The 22,108-nt window shown below is 40.1% G+C and overlaps 1 protein-coding gene across 4 annotated transcripts in view; it reads left to right on the top strand.

Moving 5' to 3' along the window:
* CTCF (CCCTC-binding factor) overlaps positions 1-18,451 on the top strand; it is a 47,955-nt gene extending 29,504 nt beyond the window's left edge. For all 4 annotated transcript variants that reach the window (XM_079118292.1, XM_079118291.1, XM_079118294.1 and 1 more), the window contains 8 exons: positions 3,545-3,678; positions 6,029-6,149; positions 6,743-6,892; positions 9,977-10,137; positions 10,643-10,825; positions 11,608-11,743; positions 15,808-15,969; positions 16,953-18,451. In XM_079118292.1, coding sequence (XP_078974418.1) covers positions 3,545-3,678; positions 6,029-6,149; positions 6,743-6,892; positions 9,977-10,137; positions 10,643-10,825; positions 11,608-11,743; positions 15,808-15,969; positions 16,953-17,137 — 1,232 coding nt within the window. In that variant the 3' untranslated portion in view covers positions 17,138-18,451. The remainder of the gene's footprint in view (positions 1-3,544; positions 3,679-6,028; positions 6,150-6,742; positions 6,893-9,976; positions 10,138-10,642; positions 10,826-11,607; positions 11,744-15,807; positions 15,970-16,952) is intronic.
* Positions 18,452-22,108: the final 3,657 nt, after the last annotated feature.

The raw sequence follows: 22,108 nt of genomic DNA, 5'->3' as shown, positions 1-22,108 counted from the left end.
GAATAATTCCTAGAGACTTTACCATTATGTTGTGAGGGTTTTTTTTTTTGTTGTTGTTTTTGTCAGATTGGTTTGTTTGGTTTGGTTTTTGGAGGTGTTGTGGAGGCGGTTACCACTAAACAACATCCCCAGCCCCCACCTCTTTAAAATTTTCATTGTTATTTTGAAACAAGTACTTGCTAAATTATGGAGGCTGGATTCAAACTTGGAATTCTCTTGCCTCAGTCTCTCAAGTGTCAGGTGTGCACCATGATGCCCAGCTGTGTTGTTGAGGTTTAGCAACAATGACAAAAAATGAGCCCGTAGAGTCCCAGGCAGCAAATGCCTGAACCATGAAAAAAAAAAACATTAGAAATAGAAGTAAATTTTTACCTTTGTAAAAACTGGCATTTTCTATTTCTGGTTGGTTTACCTCAAGGAAAGAAGGAAAGATAAGTAATTCAAAAACAGAATGTCAAGTTTAAGGCATCTTTCTGATAGTTCAAACATTCCTTTGTTCAAGTGCCAGACATACTTTGATGGAGTGTTCAGATATTCTAATATTAGCTTTTTGTTGATTATAACCAGGTTCTAGTGGAGAGATTATGCACTAGGTTTCTTTATTAGGATGCTTGGACACTGCATTTTCAGTGTAATAGTAACAAGTCCTCTCCACCTGGTTTTTCATGCAAAATAGTTCCTCTCCGCCTGGTTTTTCATGCAAAAATAGTTTCTCCTATGCACAGTCTCTACCTCATGCAGAATAGTTTTTCTTCTTTCCTTATTCTCCACCTTATTTTAGGTGCCAGTTCTCTCTGTGTGTGTGTGTGTGTGTAGGGGGCTACTGGGGATTTAACCTATAGTAGTTTACCAACTTGGAATCCTCCTGCCTTAGCCTCCTGAGTCTCCGGTATTACTCTTGTTTTTGATACCCTGATTGCCAGATGAATGAGTTTCTGTTGGCCTACAAGCAGTAAGTTCTACATGAGTATATTCTTTGCTAATGTGACTTTGTCATAACATCCCTCTAGTTTATACTCAAACACTTGATAATATGTTTTTGGTGTTTTTTTGTTTGTTTTGTTTTGTTTTAGATGGACACAATACCTTTCTTTTATTTGTTTTTATGTGACGCTGAGGATCAAACTGAGAACCTCACATGTGCTAGGCAAAGCTCTCTACCACTGAACAACAACCCCAGCCCCATAATGTGTTTTATTTGATACTTTGAAGAAACTGTAACATTGGCATTAAAGTACCTTGCCCTGTAATAAAACTTGCTTTATAAAATAGGTATACTTGGATGTAGGTACTCTGTCCTGGTTTAGTCCTGAGCTTTGAGAATAAGTTCAATCTGGTTACCCAGAGCTGTTTTGTTAGGACTAATTCATCCTACTAACCAAACCTGTAACATTCAGGTGTGTATCAGTTTATGATGAGGAGTAAAACTTCATTTTCTAAATGCAGTTGTATTACATTCTAGGAGGGCACCCTTGCCTATGTCAAGATGATAAAGCAAATGAAAGGTGACTTGGTGAACATGGACCTTCAGCAGAGGGACATAGGAGGTCATGTGGTCAGCCTGATGGAAACCCCTGCTCCACAACTGTGTCCATTTCTTTGCTAATTGCCATGCTTGTTTCTACCAGAGACAGACCTCTTTCTCCCTGCTAGATAGTACTAGGCGAACATGACAGGTTATTTTTCAGCTTACCTTGTCCTAACAGAAATGAATGCTACTTTCCTTCTCTTTGTTTTATTTATTTACCTGTACCACCAGATTACACACATCACAGAAGGAATTCTGTCCTTCACTCCTGTATCCTCAGTGTACCAAAGACGCAAATTGAGCAAATAAATGTTCCTGGAATTTCTTAGTTCCTATCATACTCCAGTCACACTTTGTGCTCCAGAATTCTCTTTGTTTTCTTAAAAAATCGTTTCTGCAGATGTCTATTTCCATTCATTAAATTGTGACACTTCCTAATTCCATTCTCAAAGGCAGCCTTCCTTTTTTGTTTGTTTGTGATTATCTGCTGTCACCCTTTGCCTGCTGTCCACATTAGAGTCACTAGTATCTGAGTAAGTCTGTAAAAACATCACTGTTATGCTGTCAGCTTTATCTGCTTAGTACTGTCATTATCTGAACATGATATTTCTAATGTATTCAGAATGTAAAGTAGCGGAAAAGATTCACTAAAGTAATCAGTTGTGGAACTGGTATGTGAGCGTATATTAAAAACACTTAAGATTATTTTCAGCAAAAGACAAGAGATATAAAGGATATGGTATTCATTAAAAAAAATGTTTAAATACGGCCAGGCATGGTGGTGCCCACCTGTAATCCCAGTGACTCAGGAGATTTTGGCAGGAGGAGGCCAGCCTTAGCAGCTTAGTGAGACCCTGTCTTGGAATAAAGTGAAAAATGGCTGGGGATGTAGCTCAGTAGCAGAGCACCCCTGGATTAAATCCCAACTACCCCAAAAAAGTTTAAATATTGAATGAATTGACATTCTGATTACAGAACATTAGATATAGATATGCTTTAAAAAATGGTCTGTGTAAATCACATAAAAAACAGGGCTACTTTGAAAAATCTTTGATAAGCCACTGTAATTCCTTATTAGAATAAATTTATATGGAAAACAAGTTTGTGCCAGGTGTGTGGTGGTGCACACCTATAATCCCAGTGACTCAGGAGGCTGAGGCAGGAGGATCGATAGTTCGAAACCAGCCTTAGCAACTTGGTGAGGCCCTAAGCAACTCAGGGAGACCCGTCTCTAATAAAATACAAAAAAGAGGCTGGGGATATATCTCAGTGGTTAAGTGCCCCTGGATTCAATTCGTGGTACCAAAAAAAAGAAGAAGAAGAAAAAGTTTGTATGTTTGTGTTGAAAGAAATGTTTTGGAATGTGAACAATCCAATGGCCCTATTAATTATAGTCATAATACAATAAGATTTAATGAGTAATGATCTAGTCAGATCAATTAATTCTGTGACCTGTATTTGATAAAACATCAGTGTATTATTTACCAAGGGTTGAAACAGAATGGAGTTTCTATTAACTTTTAATCCATAGTAACAAGGATATTCACAAAATAGGTATAAGAAGGCAACAGATTGAAATGTATAATTAAGAGAAACAAACCGAGCATGGTGGCGCATGCCTGTAATGCCAGCAACCCAGGAGGTAGAGACAGAAGGATTGCAAGTCTAAGGCCAACCTTAGCAACTTAATGAGACCTTAAGCAACTTTAGAAGACCCTGTTTCAAAATAAAAAGGGCTAGGGAGTGTAGCTCAGTGGTTAAGTGTTTAAGCACCCCAGCACCAAAAGAGAAGGGAGAGAGAGGGAAACTGAAGTTTGGTGAGTGTTTTCACATCCTGAGGCTAGTGATTGAAATTCAGCTGAGTCCTCTCCTAATTTATAGAGCTGTTCTCAGTAGTGCTGAATTGAAGCGATGGCTCAGGTCCAATCTTATACACTAATTCTATTCCACATATTGAACTCTATGTCACTAACTGCCCTTTTCCTTGTTCTTCCTCTTATCCCATCCTTTCTGTAGGTACTCGTCCTCACAAGTGCCCAGACTGTGACATGGCCTTTGTGACCAGTGGAGAATTGGTGCGGCATCGTCGTTACAAACACACCCACGAGAAGCCATTTAAGTGTTCCATGTGTGATTATGCCAGCGTAGAAGTGAGTGTTCAGCTCCTTGTTGGAACCTTTCTTAAGGAAGTAGACCATGATTCCAGAATGAGGATAATAAAGATCCAAAATGACTTGAAGATGAGGTAGAAAATCTAGTGGATTACTAACACTCAAACACACAGCCTTCCCCAAAGAACTTGTAATGACTGTGAAATATTTACCTGTTAAAATTGAGTACAGATTCCATATGTTATTGCAGGCAAGTTCTACCAAACTTTGAAGAAATAAATAAAAAATTGAAAGGTCTAGGGCTGAGGATGTGGTGGTACAACACTTACCTATAACCCTGGGTTCAATCCCCAGTACTTGGGGGTGGGAGGAAAGAATGTTTATTAACTTTACTGTTTGAAGCTACCCTCTTACCAAAACTGAATAAGGATACTACCAGAAAGAAAACTCTTATTTTCACAGAAAAGCAAAAATGTCTAAGTAATATTAAGATCTAATAATATAGTTAAAAATTAGTGATTATTTGAGTGTATTTGTGACACAGGTATAGGAAATTATTTTCAGTAATTAGGAAATTATTGCTATACAGTACATTAAGTGGCTAAAGAAAAATCATGACCATTTCTGTAGATAATTTAGGGGGAAAACTAAAATTCAACACTCATTAGTGTATAGAGTCGCTATAAGTTAAAAGTAGAAACTTCTTTAATATGAGTCAGGCATATATATTAAAAACCTAGAGTAAACCCATCCTAATAACTCTGAAATATTGAAAGTAGTTCATTAAAATATGGAACACAATGAGATGTCCATTCTTAATGTTACTGTTCCAATGGCATACTAGAAATTCTAACTAATTGAAGAAAACAAGATATGAATTTTAAATGGAAAGACAAAGCCATTCATTTTTTCAGATATACTTGTTTGTGGAGAAATCCAAATTTCAGATGAACTTGTTTGCAGAGAAATCAGCTCAATGACTTAGAGCAAGAATAGTGGTGAGGAAGAGCAATAGAGTCATCAGACACAAGAGAAGTATACAGAAATCAGTAATTTTTTTTTTCCCAGTGCTAGAGATCCAACCCAGAACTTTGCACATGCTAGGCACTGAACTATATTTCCCTCCCCTAGAAATCAGTAACTAACATACAGATTGAGTATCCATAACCCAAAATGCTTGGGACCAGAAATATTTTATATTTCTTGAAATTTTTTTTTTTATTTTGGAATATTTGCATATGTATAATGACATCTTGGCAGTAGTACCCAAGTCTAAACACAGAGTTTATGTATGTTTTATATAGAGCTTATATACACAGACTAAAAGTAATTTTATAGTTTTTTAGTGTGCATCTGTTTTGAATGTGACCCATCACATGAGGTCAGGTACTGAATTTTCCACATCATGTGAGTGCCCCTAAATTTTTGGATTTGGGGTCTGGAGGTGTAACTCAGTGATAGAGCACTTGTTTTTTTGTTTGGTTTGGTTTTGGTTTTGTGGGGAGTGCTGAAGATTGAACTCAGGGGCAGTCAACCACTGAGCCACAGCCCCAGCCCTATTTTGTATTTTTTTTAGAGACAGGGTCTCACTGAGTTGCTTAGCTCACTTTTGTGAGGCTGGCTTTGAACTCATGATCCTCCTGCCTCAGCCTCTGAGCCGCTGCTGGAATTACAGGTGTCCACCACCATGCCTGGTGATAGAGCTCTTGTTTATCACGCCTTGGGTCCTTGATTTAATCCCTAGCGCCACCCAAAAAAAAAAGAGCAAACAATTCAGTAATGCTGCTAGTAGAGTTATTTGACCACTTACCAAGTGTGAAAATTTTGTGTGTAACATGATTACAGTAGTTTTTTTTTTTTTTTTTTTTTTTTTTGGGGGGATAGAGTACCCAGTAGGAGACTTGAAGCATAGCAAGTGATGAAGAAGAGAAATTAGATGCTCCTAGAGCCCAGCTTGGCTAGGAAATGCAAAATGCTCCTGATGTGGAAGGGGAAATTAAATCACACAATTGGATTTGAATTTTGGAGAAAATCTACCCATAAATAGACATGAATTATTTAAAGATTATTAGGGAAAGTTTCACACATATAGAAGTAAAGGGAAGGACTAGGGATGTAACTTAGAGGTAGAGTACTTGTGTACTATACACAAGGACCTGGAACAGTAGCAGAAGGGAGATATATATGGAAGAGCATACTACTGCCCCTTGTACCTGTCATTTAGCTTAAACAAGTATAGGTGATCGTTCTTGACTTATGTATGCCCCTTTCCATTTACTCCCTTCCTTAAATTCAGAACCCAAAATGAAGCTTTTGTTCTTAACCAAAAGTGCTCATGTTATAATCTGTTAACAGAAGTGTAAGTAGTTCGGTTGCTTTCGTGTTTCAGGTCAGCAAATTAAAACGTCATATTCGCTCTCATACTGGAGAGCGTCCGTTCCAGTGCAGTTTGTGCAGTTATGCCAGCAGGGACACATACAAGCTGAAAAGGCACATGAGAACCCATTCAGGTAGGACTTCTCCCTTTCTTGTTATTAATGAGCTGCTTTTTCAGTCACTCCTGTGTGATCCTGTGAACTACCACATGGCCCCATTTCCTATTTGAATGGAAGACTGCTAACAAAGCCTCTGGCATATCCTCTGAATTATTATTCCAAAAAATACAGTAGAGTAGATGTTGTTTTGTTCAGCTTGAGTCTTCCTACAACATGGAAATAGTACTTTTGAGAGAGAAGAAGATCTAGAGTTTTTACTTTAAAAGTCTGGATATATAATCTAACATATTCAATCTTCCAAAGTACTGTCTTTTTCTAAAAAGGAAAAGTTGTAGCTCCTCTGCCTAATTGCCCCCAAAGGTAAGCATTGCTACTTTCTTCCTAATGTGAAGAATTCCATAGCAGAGCTGGGCAGAGGCAGCCTTCAGCAGTTTAGGATTTGTTTGTCATCTCTGAAGAAAGCACGAGGTAGGTGCTGGCACTGAGCTTCAGCCTTCCAAAAAAGACCTGCGTATTCTGTGGCCCAGCATATCAGCCACTTCAGTTATCCTCCAACTAAATCATAGTATTTATTCATTTAATTTGTTCATTCTGTATTTCCTTTTAAGGAGAAAAACCTTATGAATGTTATATTTGTCATGCTCGGTTTACCCAGAGTGGTACCATGAAGATGCACATCTTACAGAAGCACACAGAAAATGTGGCCAAATTTCACTGTCCCCACTGTGACACTGTCATAGCCCGAAAAAGTGATCTGGGTAAGTAAATTTACTACAGGCAAATAAAAATATATTTTGAATGATTTCATAAAAAGATGAAGACCATAAATAACTTTACCTTCTAACTCTTAAAAATGTTTTTTTTATATGTGGCCCTGCCATTTATTGAAAGGCATTGCTTAGCTGCTATTTTTCTTTTGTTACATTTCTTTCTTTTCCTGCAGTGAAGCTATAAGATTCTGTCCTGAATATAGATCATAATTGATGGAAACTAATGAGAAGAAAGAGTATACCTTGAATTAGTAGCTTTCTTTCCCCAAGTAGGGAAGTGACATATTATGATTCAAAGTAAGATTGAGCCATTTCAGATTTTTCAGAGCATTTGTAGTTTATGTAATGGTTAGTTGTTGTTGTTGTTGTTGTTGTTGTTGTTGTTGTTGTTGTTTTGTGGGGCATAACCAGGGATTGAACTCAGGGGCATTCAGACCACTGAGCCACATCCCCAGCTCTATTTTGTGTTTTATTTAGAGACAAGGTCTCACTGAGTTGCTTAGCGCCTCGATTTTACTGAGGCTGACTTTGAACTCTCGATCCTCCTGCCTTAGCCTCCCCAGCCTCTGGGATTTCAGGCATGCGCCACCGCACCTGTCTGCTTCTTAAGTAATTGAACTGCTTTGTTGGTAACTATTCTGGTGAGTAGATAACCTAGAGTTTGCATAGAAGTAGAGTTTAAATTCAGACATTATGGCCCACTCCTGTAATCCTAGCAACTCGGGAGGCTGAGACTGAATCACAAGTTCAAGGCCAGCCAAAGCAATTTAATGAGACCGTGTCTCAAAATAAGGACTGGGGATATAACTCAATGGTAGAGCATCCCTGAGTTCAATCCCCAAGACTCCCCCACCCCCGCCAAAGAAATAAAAACTTATTTTTCAATAACAGATTTTAGTGTGACCCATATTTTAAAATAAGATCACCTAGATTTCTCCCTTTGTTTTACTTATTTTGTTTATTTAATATTTTATTTATTTATTGAACCCACTGAGCCATATCCCCAGCCCTTTTTTATATTTTGAGACAGGGTCTTGCTAAATTGCTAAGACTGGCTTTGAACTCACAATGCTCCTGCCTCAGCTTCCCGAGCTGCTGGAATTACAGATGTATACCACCACGCTCAGCTGCTTTTCTAATTTCAAAAAGAAATGTAGAAGCTGGGTGTGGTGGCACGCACACCTGTAATTCCAGTGATTCAGGAGGATCCCAAGATCAAGGCCAGCCTCTGCAATATAGCAAGGCCCTAAACAACTTAGTTGTATCATTAAAAAATAAAGAGAGCTGGGGATGCGGCTCAGTGGTAAAGCACCCCTGGATTCAATCCCTATTACCCCCAAAAAAGAAAAAAGAAATATAGAGCTGATTGGCATGGTGGCTTGTGCCTGTAGTCTCAGCTACTCAGAAAGCTGAGGCAGGAAGATCACTTGAGCCCAAGAATTCTAGGTCAGCCTGGACAACATAGCAAGATCACATCTCAATAAAAGAAATTAAAATATTGCCCAGACTGTTCTCTCCAAGTGAGCTGCTCCTTGAACATCATTTATGATATCTCCCAACCTACACTTGAGTGCTCTACCACTAAGCTACATTCCCAACCCTCTTATAGTTTTGCACTTAATTACAGTGTTATAGTTTAGAATTTTTACTTTATTCTTTTACTTTTTTGCTTATTTGATCTTCACAACCACATGAGGTAAACGTGGCATGTCTTATTCTGCCTTTATAGGTGATGAGCTTGAGAACCAGGGAGGTGTCTTTACCAAAGCTATATGACAGTTTATGAGTGACAAAGGTGACTTAAGTTCTCTAGTCCTCTTGGGCTGTTGCTCACACTGGGATATATATCTAAGTACCCAAGCCTTAGCAGCAACATATCTACTGGCTGCATAAATGGCCTATCTTTCTGCAGCACTGGTTTTACTGAAAAGGTTTTAAGGAAAGTTATTCAGTTTAGCTGGTATCTTAATACATTTTTATATTAATATGACTATGTTGACCAAAATGCAAACTGTCGCACATTTTTAAGATAAAACCATGAGTTTAAAGTAGAGGTTTTGTGCTTCACCAAAGATTCACAGGTCACGTGTTTATTGTATTCCACTATTAAGGACTTTGTTAGGAAGATTTAAGAGGTACTGTCCACAGGTAGAAAAAAGGGTTTTACTGGTTTTTGTCACACAGGAACTCAAATCTAAACCAGTAATCTTTCATGGAAAACACTTACAAACCATTAGGCCACTATCTGGGTCATTCTGTTTTTTAAAATCATTCACTTTGATGGTACAAGTAAATACCTTGGACATCTTTTTTTACTTACATGATACCTCTAGAACCTATGGAACAAGTCAAACATAACAAGCCCTTATGAGGCCCTTAATTTTCTAGGAGCTATTGAATAAGTTTCTCCCAAGACCAAAGGAGGTTTGTTTTTCCCCCCTCCCCCTAAGTTTATGTTCCTACTCCAGATCTTTCCTTTGAGTTAGACTTACACAACCTCCCCATCCCTAATTTGATATCAATGACATTTCATTTTCAACATGTATAAAACTAAAGGTCTAACACTGGCCTATACCTCCCCTATCACAACAGACATTGGTGGGGGACATTAAAGATTGGTCTTCATTCTTTTCCACTATTCTTTATCTCAGTAAATGGCCCTACCACCTACTTAGTTTTCCAAGCCAAAATCCTGGAGGTCATCCCTGACACCTGCACTCCACATTCAGTCACTAAATCTTATTGACTACTCTTACTGAATCTCTTTATCACTTCTTCCCCTTCCATATCCATTACAATCCTCCTTGTCCAAGCTGCCATCTTCTACTTAACCTGTTTGGACAGTCCTAACTTGTTCTTTCCCTTATCTGTTATTAGTCTTGTCCTTTTTTGTGTGTGTGGTGCTAGGGATTGAACCCAGAGCCTCATGCATGCTAGGCAGATGCTTTACCACTGAGCTATATCCGCAGCCTCTGAAATTTTTTAAGTCGTATAAGAAACATGGTATTAAACTTACTGCAGTACACATTTGTGTTTTCACAAGTTGGACTTGGTTTTGTGTTTTGCTTTCAGGTGTCCACTTGAGAAAGCAGCATTCCTATATTGAGCAAGGCAAGAAATGCCGTTACTGTGATGCTGTATTTCACGAGCGCTATGCCCTCATCCAGCACCAGAAATCACACAAGAATGAGAAACGCTTTAAGTGTGACCAGTGTGATTATGCTTGTAGACAGGTAAGGACCATCATAGGTAGAAAGCAATTGATGTTTCATCCATGTCAGGCATTATCAGAGTGCTTTTGTGTACCTAGTATGATATCTACTGGATAGTATTTTCTAAATGTGGTTTCTGAGGAAAGTCACCAAAATGAAAGGTCATGCTCCTTGTCAATTTTATCTGGGTCTCCAGCTGACGTTTTGTTCAGTCACAGCTTACCTCTTTCTAGGACAGACTACTGCCTTCTCTCTGAATGGTGTGGGAGTTTAATCCAAGAGTCAAGAGGGAAAGAATCTGTTCCTTGGATCTGATGATTATGAGCACACTGGAGAAGCAGCCTAGCAGGCTTTCTCCCTGTAAGAATTTTGGAAGCAGTTTCGCACCCCAGTAAAGATACCTATATCATCTTGGCAAGCAGTGTTTAGTTAGCCCCTTGACTATCAGCCACGTGCATAAAGGCAGCAGCTGAAGTGAGAGCCCCATGCCAGGCTCTGAGACTTTTCCCTATGCCACTTGTTTCAGGAGAGGCACATGATCATGCACAAGCGTACCCACACGGGGGAGAAGCCCTATGCCTGCAGCCACTGCGACAAGACATTTCGGCAGAAACAGCTCCTCGACATGCACTTCAAGCGTTATCATGACCCCAACTTTGTCCCTGCGGCCTTTGTCTGTTCTAAGTGCGGGAAAACATTTACACGTCGGGTAAGGGTCAAAACATCACTTTCCCTTCCTAGTTCTTAATTGTGCATTCTTGATCTCCCAAAGCAATGTAATGTTCTCCATAGAGGTTATAAATGTAGAGATGCTCCATCATTTGAAAAGAGCAGTCATCCCTATCTTAAGGTTCTCTGTCCTTGTGTGAACCCTTCCACTGATGGGGACTCAATGTGTTTGAATGGTCTTGTGGTGTAAACCTGCCCCAACCCACTTTTAGCTAGCCTGGGTCCTTGCTGTTGGGTCTTCCCTTAGGGTTGTGTTGGCCAGGTCTGTACAAGACCAGGAACTGGTCTGATTATTCCCTGTCCCTGTCTGCAGGCTGCTGAACCTCCCCTAAGGATCCAGCCTTTTCTATTGAAGGGGGTTCTGTCCTCTTTTTTCTCTCTTTTTGAATCTCCTTCACCTGAATGGGGGAAGTGTGCTTGGGACATGAGAAGATGGAGAAGAAGAAGAAGAAGATGGAGAAATTTCAGGAGCAGTATGGATTTCCCAAATTTTGAGTTTATTAAATTAAAGAGAGCTGAGCGTAGTGGCGCATACCTTTAATCCCAGTGACTATGGTGTGGAGGCAGAAGGATCTCAAGTTCAAAGCCAGCCTCAGCAACTGAGTGAGACCCTGTCTCTCAAAATAAAATGAAAAGATCTGGGGATGTGGCTCAGTGGATATGCTCCCCTGCATTCAGTCCCTAGTACCAAATAAAGAGAGCTTCCAGTCTGTTCTTAGTGTTTTTTTAGTAGTGTAAAAGAAAGTTTGTTCCTTTTGTCAGAATACCATGGCAAGACATGCTGATAATTGTGCTGGTCCAGATGGTGTAGAAGGAGAAAATGGAGGAGAAACAAAGAAAAGTAAACGTGGAAGAAAAAGAAAGATGCGCTCTAAAAAAGAAGATTCCTCTGATAGTGGTAAGTGGTTAATTTCTTGATTTGGTTACATATGGCAGAGTTTGGAGCCCAGTTTCCAATAGATGTATGTGTGCATATGGTAGAATAAAGAGGTGAGCAAATCACTGTTACTTCCTTTGATTATTTTATTTTCTGTGCTAGTAATTGAACCCAGGACCCCCATGCATGTTGGGTAAGAGATCTACCACTCTCACAATTTTGGAGGGAAAAAACTGAACCTTACTTGAAAACTTCAGACACTGTTATTTTTTTGTTTTGCTTTGTTTTACTATATATTTTTTATATATTTTGTTTTAGTTGTAGATAGACCTTTATTTTATTTTTATGTGGTGCTGAGGATCAAACCCAGGGCTTTATGTGTGCTAGATGAGCACTCCACCACTGAGCCACAACCCCAGCCCAGTTTTTTGTTTTTGTTGTTGTTGTTTTGAATTTTGTTTTTAAGTTGTCGATGGACTTTTATTTTTTATTTATTTATATGTGGTGCCTCGAACCCAGTGCCTCACGTATGAGGCAGGTGCTAATCCCAGCCCACTTTATTGTTGTTGTGTTTTGTTTTTTAATTTTTTTTTTTAGTTGTCAGTGAACCTTCATCTTATTTATATTCAGTGCTGAGAATCAAACGCAGTGACTCACACCTGCCATGCTATAGGCAAGCACTCTACCACTGAGCCATGAACCCAGCCCCACTTGATTGGTTTTATTGTAAACTTTTTCTATGACAGCACTAAGTTTTTAAAATTTGTTAATTTTGTATATTTTAACAAGGCCCTCTACTTCTCAGAACATTTTCTGGGATAATATTAATCTATTAAACACAAAAATAATTTCTTGCTTTTAATGTGTGTTTGTGTAGTTTTAAAGATTGAGTGCAGGGCCTCGCACATGCTAGGCAGGTGCTTTACCACTCAGCTATACCTCCAACCTTTTTAATAGAAAGTCTGTTTTAAGGCTAGAGTATAACTAGCTCAGAGCTAGAGTTCTTGCCTAGAATTCATGAGGCCCTGGATTCAATCACCAGCACTGCCAGAAAATATAAAGATGAATCTGTCTTAAGCAGTCAAGTCTCTGGGTTTTGAGTGCATGCCTCCTTTAAAACATCGGTTTGCTCAATTTTTTTTTCATTGTTTGTTCTATTTATACATGACAGCAAAATGTATTTTGATTCATCGTACACAAATGGAGTACAGCTTTTCATTTCTCTGGTTGTACATGATGTAGAGGCACACCGTTTGTGTAATCATCTATGTATATAGGGTGTTATTTTTTACTTCAAGTCTTTGAGGCATCCCTTTGTTTGAATAAGAAATTATTTCAGGAAATCGTTGGGAGGCATCAAGGAAATGTCAGAAAATCCTAAATATTCCCGATGACTGTGGTAGCATTGAGCTTTGGGATCCCTGTGGTTGCTCTTAGTTGCAGAATCTTCTGCTCCTGTAGACTCTTTCCCTCATCCTTCTTTCTTCTGGTACCACCTCATTCATAATTGCACATTGTCAGAAGCATCTTTAGGCTGAAGAGATTAGACATGGTTTCTTATAGAGTTCTACATTTTTTTCTGTCTTCTGTGCTGCTATTCAGTAGAGCATCGAGTTAATTTTGGGCCTTGTATCTAGTGTCTCTTTAGGTCCCCTTGAACAGGAAAGTCAGTGTGAACTACATGCCATTTCTGACAAAGGCCACACAATATTTCTCCCTCTTGGTCATCTACAGTGATTGACCAGAGTCTGCTGCTATTTTCAAGACTTTTTGCTAAAAATCTCTCCAAGCCAATAAGCCTTTGATCCTATTAACCTTTTTTGTGTGCTTTTCTCCCCAATTCTGACTGAATTTGTTTAGTGTTCTAGGCATTTGGCCAACTTAGGCAATTGAGGACTAGAATAAGTTCAACAGGAAAGCAGCTTGTTCTTGACACACTGCCACCTATCAGTGTGTTCCCCACATCTTCACTTAGTATTTCATTTCCTAAAGGATCAGATTAGGCATTTACCCACAGATCTCTGAATTTAAACATATTGTTCCAGAGAAAACTAGTGTACATTTTGAAGGAAAACAGGCAGTACACACTTTGTGCCACAGTAATGAGCAAGGGGCAACAAGTGTTCTTTGGCTGCCTGCAGGTATGGGCAAGCAGAGCAGCCCCAAACAGAGATCAGAGGTTTGCATTCTACCTACTGTGGTTTTAGATGAGCCTTGAAAATCACTTAGTTTCTCACCTTTTCTATAAAATGGAGGTGATACCTCTTAATAAGTGAAGTAAGGAAGCCTAAATGGATAAAGGGGACTTTGAAAATTTGATATGTAGTATAAATAACAGCTTTGTTTAAGACTGGGGTTGTGGCTCAGTGGTAGAGGGCTTGCCTAGCATATGTGAGGCTCTGGGTTCAATCCTTAGCACCACATTAAAATTAAATGAATAAAGGTATTGTGTTCATCTGCAACTGAAAAAAAAATCTTTGTTTATTGTAGGAAGTAAGTTACTGGGCCATACATGTGTTGTTTTGATCCTTTTAATCCTCAGATCACTATTTAGTGGATTGGGAATGCTGTAGAGACAACCCAAGGATATGGAGGGTCAGTTGTCACACATCCAGTAACAGATCCTGAGAGTCAAAGCCATATTATCTGGCTCCTTGTCAGTATTTTCTTTGTAGCAACTCCCTCCTTTTTTATACATCACTTATTTTTAACCAAGGATAGATAGTTTTGGCATTAAAGACTAAGGGGATTTTAAGAAGGACTCATTGAGTCTGCTACAACTAAGAATTAATTTCAAGGACTGGGGATATAACTCAGTGGTAGGCAGAGCACTTGCCTAGCATGTGGGAGACACTGGGTTCGATCTTTAAGACCACGTAAAAATAAATAAATTAATTAAAAGTATTGTGTCCATCTACAACTAAAATAAAAAATTTTAAATAAAAAAGAAGTTTAAAACTTAACTTTAAAAAATAAAAATTAGGGGGTAGGGGCTGTAGCTCAGTGGCACAGTGCTTACCTAGCATGTGTGAGGCACTGGGTTGGATCCTCAGCACCACATAAAAATAAACAAATAAAGGCATGCTATCCATCTACAACTACAAAATAAATAAATTAAAAAAAATTAGTAATAATTACAAATGAGCTCTTGCTACTTCAAGTAATTAGGACCTCTCAGTGCATCAAGACTTTTTCTTTTCTCCTTTGTGTGTATGTGTGTGTACACATGCATGCACAGAAACTTGCCCAAAGATAAACAGAACCTCATTTCTAAGAGTCCATCTCAGACTTTGTGATCAGCTTTATCCTTGTATAGCAAAGGGAACTTTTGTTTTATTAAATGCTATCTTGTGGTTCTGCTATGTAACTGATACATAGAGTTCAAGAATTTGAAACTTAGGGACTGAGTTTCTAAAAATAATTAATTAAATAAAAATTAAAAATAACTAAAAAAATTTTGAAACTCAGTGGGTTTTTTTTATTTTTTATTTTTTTAGTTATCAATGGACCTTTATTTTTATTTTTATTTATTTATATGTGGTACTGAGAATCGAACCCAGTGCCTCACGCATACGAGGCAAATGCTCTGCCGCTGAGCTACAACCCCAAACCTGAAACTCAGTATTCTAAGATCAGTAACTAAAAGGAAAAAGTAAAACATCCAATACATACAAAATGTGAATAATAGTATTAAATTTGATTTGCTTAATGCTGCCACAGTACCAATTTACCATATTAATGCTGTTTGCAAAAATTCTAGTAAAAGCTTTTTTTGGGGGGGGAGGTAGGGGTGGGTGAGTAGGTACTGGGATTTGAATCCAGAGGTACTTAACCACTGACCTACATCCCCAGCCATTTTTTTTATTTTGAGACAAGTTCTCACCACATTGTTAGGACTGCCCTCAAACTTGTAATCCTCCTGCCTCAGCCTCCCAAACTGCAGAGGTTACAGGTGTGTACCACTGTGCCTAGATGACTTTTCTTAAAGGAAAAATAATTAGACTTAACATGTAAAATTGTTTGTTTTCTTTTCTTCCACCACTCTTTCTTACCCTACCACCTTCACTTCTTGATTTTATGAAAAGAAAATGCTGAGCCAGATCTGGATGATAATGAGGATGAGGAGGAACCCGCAGTAGAAATTGAACCCGAGCCAGAACCTCAACCTGTGACCCCAGCCCCACCACCTGCCAAGAAGCGGAGAGGACGTCCCCCTGGCAGAACTAACCAGCCCAAACAGAACCAGCGTAAGTTGCTTGCCTCAGCTCAGTAGGCTGGCATCATCTCCCAGCATGTGGAGGAGCCAGACGGGGTCTGTGTTCTTGGGGAGATGGGAACGAAGCCATGAAAACAAGTTAAGGTCACGCTGGGAACACTCAGGAAGTAATTTTTTAGAAGTTTTTACTGAGGAACATCTGAGGAAATCTCTGAAGGCCTGCTGTATTCAAGGACAAAAAATCCAGAGTAGGATACTTATGTTCCACAGGATGAGTACTGTTAACGTGGGTGGGTTTTGCAAAACAACCAAAGTCACAGTCAGCTGGCAGACTTGGTATAGAAATGAACATAAAAGAACCTTTTTAAAAACATTTTTTGGTGGTGCTGGGGGTTGAACCCAGGGCCTTAGGCATGCGAGGCAGGCACTCTACCAACTGAGCTATATCCCTAGCCCCCAAAGAGCCCAATTTTAAAAGGGTGGAAGGATAAAGCAATTTTTATGCCAAAATTGCCTTTCCAAAGAAATTCGAGCCTGTCGATTCAAGAACTGGCCTCTTGATCTATAAGAAGATTTAGAGATCTTATGTTTTGTGGGAGGACTCTAGGTGTGGAGGAGTTTCAATTTATGACATAAAGGAAAGCAAAGAGTTTTAATTTGTAATTTAGGAAGCATAAGAAGTTGAATGTCAGAATTGTTCTTTGAGGGCTGGGGACATAGCTCAGTTGATAGAGTACTTGCCTTGCATGCACAAGGCCCTGGGTTCAATCCCCAGCACCACAAAAAAAAAGAAGAAAAAGAATTTTGTTTTGCTTTTTGATGGTATCAGGGCTTTATTTTGTTTGTTGGCCACATTTTAGATCCCTGGGTTTTTTGTTTGTTTGACTTTTTCTCTATCAGTACTAGGGCTTTCCTATACTGCTGCCTTCCCATTCATTGTCACATTTGAAGGACCCTTGTTATCTCTGGGGGCTTTAATGTATCATTGGTTTTATTTGTGCTCTTCTTTACCAGCAACAGCCATCATTCAGGTTGAAGACCAGAATACAGGTGCAATTGAGAACATTATAGTTGAAGTAAAAAAGGAGCCAGATGCCGAGCCTGTGGAGGGGGAGGAAGAGGAGGCCCAGCCAGCCACCACAGATGCCCCCAACGGGGACCTCACGCCTGAGATGATCCTCAGCATGATGGACCGGTGATGACGGGGCCTTGCTCGTCACCAGGACTCCTCTGGGCTGTGTTTAAACGGCCCGAATCTTAATTTTTCTCCCTTTCTTCTTTTGGCTTTGGGAAAAGCATCATTTTACACCATTTTACCAAACATACTGAAAACGAAAACTTCAAGGATGATGTTAGAAAAATGTGATTTAACTAGAACTTGCTGTTTGATGTTAGCAAATCATGGAATGTTCTGAGTCCCTGAGGGTTTACTGTGAAGTGCTGAGGACAGTGTTGATGCCTAACTAGTTTTCTTAGATGGAAACAGAAACATTGCACCCTCTCTCTTGATTTAGTAAACCACTCCAGAATGGCCACGGGTTTCCCAGAGTTCTATGGTCTTCTTCCCAAGAGAGTTTTTAATTGTAAATGCAGACTTGGGAAGGACTTAGACTTTTAACCTGTTTTTTGCTTTTGCTTTTCCCCGACTCCCTTTGCTGGGAGTCAGCTGCACACCAGTAGTACGGCATGCTACGATCGGGCTCTGTCCCGAAAACTTTGCCTCTTTCTTGGCAAAGTTTCTGGTATGGTCAAGCTTGTAAATAACTTTTTTTACATTTTAATCTTTTCCATTAATTAAGAGGTTGAAAAGAAGTGCAGTGTAAGAAAACCCAGCATTTTAATTACTTGCAAATTAAGTTACCACGGACTCGGTGGTGTGTAAATGTTGACAAGGACGGATCACAATCATGTAGCAGAAGAGCACCCAGACTGCTGCCACTAGTGATGGACACCCATGTGGAAGGTCGTGATTTCCAGCCCATGGAGCCAGCATTTGAACCTTGTACGATTAGCTTTCAGTTATGATTTCCCATTGACATTTTCTTTATTCTGTTTGTAGCTGAATGTTGTGTTTTATAAATCCTCTGTTAAAAGACAGAAGGGTGATTATGAGTGGGTCACAGCAGCCCTGACACGCTGGGCCAGAAAATTTCACTAGGTCAGTAATTTAAACGAATCTTCAAAAAAAAAAAATAAATAATAATAATGTGAAGCAAAACCAACTAAAAAGTGATTCTTGCACATGAACTGTCACGTTTAAAATGTGTTTTTTAGAGAACCTCAGTCTTACTGATTTCAAACACTTTTTTCTTCTGCATATTGCTTTTAAGAGAGCCATCAGTTAGCTATCAGACTCTAGGTTGATGCATTTTGTACTTAGCTGTACTGTGTGATATTTTTCATTATTTTAGGACGCCAACATGAGACCTGTAATAAAATATGTAATGGGGTTGAAAGCTGGGGAGGAGGATCTACTGCTGTACAGCTAATAAATCATAACGGATTAACAAGTGCTCTAAAGACTCTGTCTTGTGTGATTCCTGCCTGCTGGGGCCCAAAAGCAGCCTGTGCTTAGCTCCAGGTTGTGCAGCTCAGTTCCCCAAGATGACAAGATATTGAGTGCATCCTGCTCCAAGTTTTAACTCCCCAAAAGTGTGTGAGTAGAGAAGGGATGAACAGTATCCATCTTAAGAGACATGTGCCCTATGCACAGAGCAGGGACCCCAGAACACTTTGGAGTGGAAGGGGCCAATGAGAAGTTCTGTCCAGAGTCTTGGCTTAAAGAAGGCTGAGGTCAGTCCCTAACGCTCAACCATAAATACAAGAGCAGAGAGAAGCTGGGCCCAGCCTGCCCTAGAGAAGTTCATTTGAAAGGGAAGACAGCCACCAGGGTGTAGGGACAGGCTCCTAGATTGAATAACTGCTGGCAAGCTTCACATAAACTTGGCCAGGGGAGGCATGATGGTAGGAAGCTTGTATATTAATGAAAAATTATCTTGCTGATGCAGGCCACTTCTAGGAAGATACCTTTTCTAACACATTTTACATTAAAATTTCAGCTACTTGTAGGGTTTTTTAAACCAAAATTCCAACTTACTGATTTTCTCTGAAAAGTAACAAAGGACAAGATGTGTGCATCTTTTGGTTAGTTTGTGCTGTCTGTGCAGTTGGGTCTTTGAAGAGAATATAACCAAGGGCTTTAGGACTCAGCCAGGCAGTCAACTCCTTAGATTAAATGATAGTGACCTCGGACTGTCAGAGCATGAATGCTCCTCCCCATCCCTCACCTCCACCAGAATTATTTCAGTGGATACATAGCTTTTAAAAACTAGAGTATTGATCTAGGGGTGTTAACTCAGTGGTAAAGTACTTGTTTAGTATGCATGTGGCCAGCATGCAATCCCCAGCACTGCCAAAAAATAAAAATTAAAAAAAGATAAATTATAATAGAAAATGAGTTAAAGTTCATCTGCATCTTCAACATAGCCCATCATTTCTGATTATATACAAATTGAAAATTTAAAAGTAGATTTGTTTTAGTTGGGGTGTGCACAAAAGAAGTGACATTCTGATGGAGCTAAGGCTGCAGAGGGATCCTCTTGCATGGTCTATGATGCATCCTGTGCAACTCCACTAACTACAAAACCTCCAGCAGAAGAAGCAGGTTGTCACCTATATTCTTCCACCAAAGGGAACTTGATGGGCAAGTTTCCAAACCTGTCTCCAACTCCCTCCCTCAGTGTTAAACCATAGTTGGTACTGGAATAAAGAAATTATCTATTCCCTTTTCCACGCCTTGACTAGCATCTCCCCTATCTGTTGCCCAACTTAGCAAGAACCTGAATAGGCCCTCCTTTCTTTTGGTTAGGATTTTGTCTTTTAAAACCATCTGTTAAGTGAGCTGCATGGCAGCACCGGGCGTCCTCATCCTCTGCTACTCAGCAGGAAGGGCTGATTTTCCATTAGAAGCTTTAACATATCCTGCATGCCCACGACATGGTGTGCCGTCCAGAACATGCTGAAGGTCTCACTGAGTCACTGTCACTTGTAGGAGCTGAACATTCCTGATCTCTGATACCAGTTAGTTTTTTGTTTTATTTTGGTTTTGTCACTACTGCCCTGACCAGCAATTATGTGCCTAGCACCACATAATCTCCATGCAGATCCTTATTTCCTCAGCAGACCCTGTCTGCCCAATCACTCAATAGACACAGGGACTGACCTGCCAGTGTTGCTGCTGGCCTTCTGCCTGGGAGCTGCTGCAGCTCTTTCACAGTCACTCCCTCTTGTATTTCTCTTTTCCTTGTCATTCTCAACAAAAAAATCTCAGTGAGGTGGGTTTTTTTTTTTTTATCGTTCTGTTCTGAAGACCCAGGGTTGCCATGGTAGACTTGGCAAATGCAAGTGCTCACTGAGGGTCTGGCAGTGTTGTGAGCCCTTCTCTTAATAAAAATGAAATCATCAGTGACACTCAATAATTTCTGTTTATAAAAAAGGAATTCGAAGTGAGGTATGGAGGGACATGCCTATAATACCAGGGAGACTGAGACAGGAGGATTGCAAATTGGAGGCCAGTCTCAGCAACTTAGCAAGCTAGTCCCTGTTTCAAAATCAAATAAAATAAGGACTGGATTGGGGTTAGAGCTCAATGGTAAAGCACTTGCCTAGCATTAGCACGTATGAGGCATGGGTCAATCCTTGTCACCACATATAAATAAAAAGTATTGTGTCCATCTACAACTAAAAATAAATAAGGGCTGAGGATGTGGCTCAGTAGTAGAGTACTTGTGGAAAGCCCTGGGTTCAATCTCTAGTACTGCCAAAAAAGGAATTAGGAGACCAGAAAGGCTAAGTAACTTGTTGAGTGTCAAAATAAGACAGTGCATTCTTGACCATACTGTGGCAAGACTGAGTTATCATCCTTCAGAGTCTTTGGTTTACATGGCCTTAGAATCATGGGTCTCAGTCCAGGCTCTTTTCCAATACAGGAGGCAGCAGGGCCTCTTGCCTTTGTGCAGTTCTTCATTTGCAAAATCCTTTCCAGCCAAGTCCTCCCTGTCCACCCTTAATTGTCACACCATATGCCTGTTGCTTAAGTGGAGGAGACTTCCCTCAAGTTGGTGCTATTTAAACTTTCACCTATGTCCCAATCTACTTAGGGACCCAGCAAGTGGGTATTAAATTTGATTTTGCTTTTTGCAGTGCTGAGGGTCAAACCCAGGGCTTCATGCATGCTGGTACCACTGGGCTACATCCCTAAACCTGTTTTGTTTTTGAGAGGAGAAAGTCCAGTTATGTTGCTAAGGCTGGCACTGAACACCTGGGCTAAAGTGTACCCCTGCCTCAGCCTCCAGAGAAGTAGCTGGGACTGAGTTTGGTTTTGGTTTTTGTTTTTGATGGGGGGCTGGGGAGGGTATCATGTCTGGAGGATGCTCCCACTCTCTCCAAGCCCCAAGTCTGGGAAGGGTAGCTAGAAAAGGAAAGGAAATCCAGCCAATGCCTAGTATTGGTCTCTCCTGCTTTTTGTGTCTTTGGGTTTTTATTTTTGTGGTACTTAGGGATTGAATTCACGTATGCTTTACCACTGAACTACACCCCTCACCCTTTTTTATTTGTTTGAGACAGAGTCTCGCCAAGTTGCTGAAGCTGACCTCGGAATTGAGATCCTTCTGCCGCAGCCTCCCAAGTGCCTAGGGTTACAAGCATTAACCACTACACCTGGCACTTTCCTTGTCTTTTGATCTCTCCGTGGCCGAGGGCAGAAGAATTCTCATCTCCTTGTCTCACTGAGAAGTTTTTGGTATTGGGGATTGAACCCAGGGGTGCTTTACCACTGAGCCACATCCCCAGCCTTTTAAAATGTTTATTTATTTATTTTTTTATGAGACAGGGTCTCATTAAATTGCTGAGGTCGATCTCGAATTTTCTATCCTTCTGCGGCCTTCCCAGTCGCTGGAATTACAGGCATGTGCCACCGTGCTGGGCACTTGCCATTTTTTCCCCCGACCCTTAAAAAGTTCGTGGATTTCTCGGGAGTCACGGACTCCAAGTTCGGAGCAACAGGGCGCCTGCCGCGTCCTCCTAGCCTAGGCTTTGGAGGGAACGACTAGGATGTGCCGCAGGGATCCCCGGGCTGCAGCGACCCCTCGTGTCCGTAGCGGGTACTGCGG

The sequence above is a fragment of the Sciurus vulgaris genome, assembly GCF_902686455.1.
Source record: "Sciurus vulgaris genome assembly, chromosome: 17".
Lineage (NCBI taxonomy): Eukaryota > Metazoa > Chordata > Mammalia > Rodentia > Sciuridae > Sciurus > Sciurus vulgaris.
The sequence above is the reverse complement of the archived record's forward strand: the minus strand, read 5'-3'. Positions and strand labels throughout refer to the sequence as shown.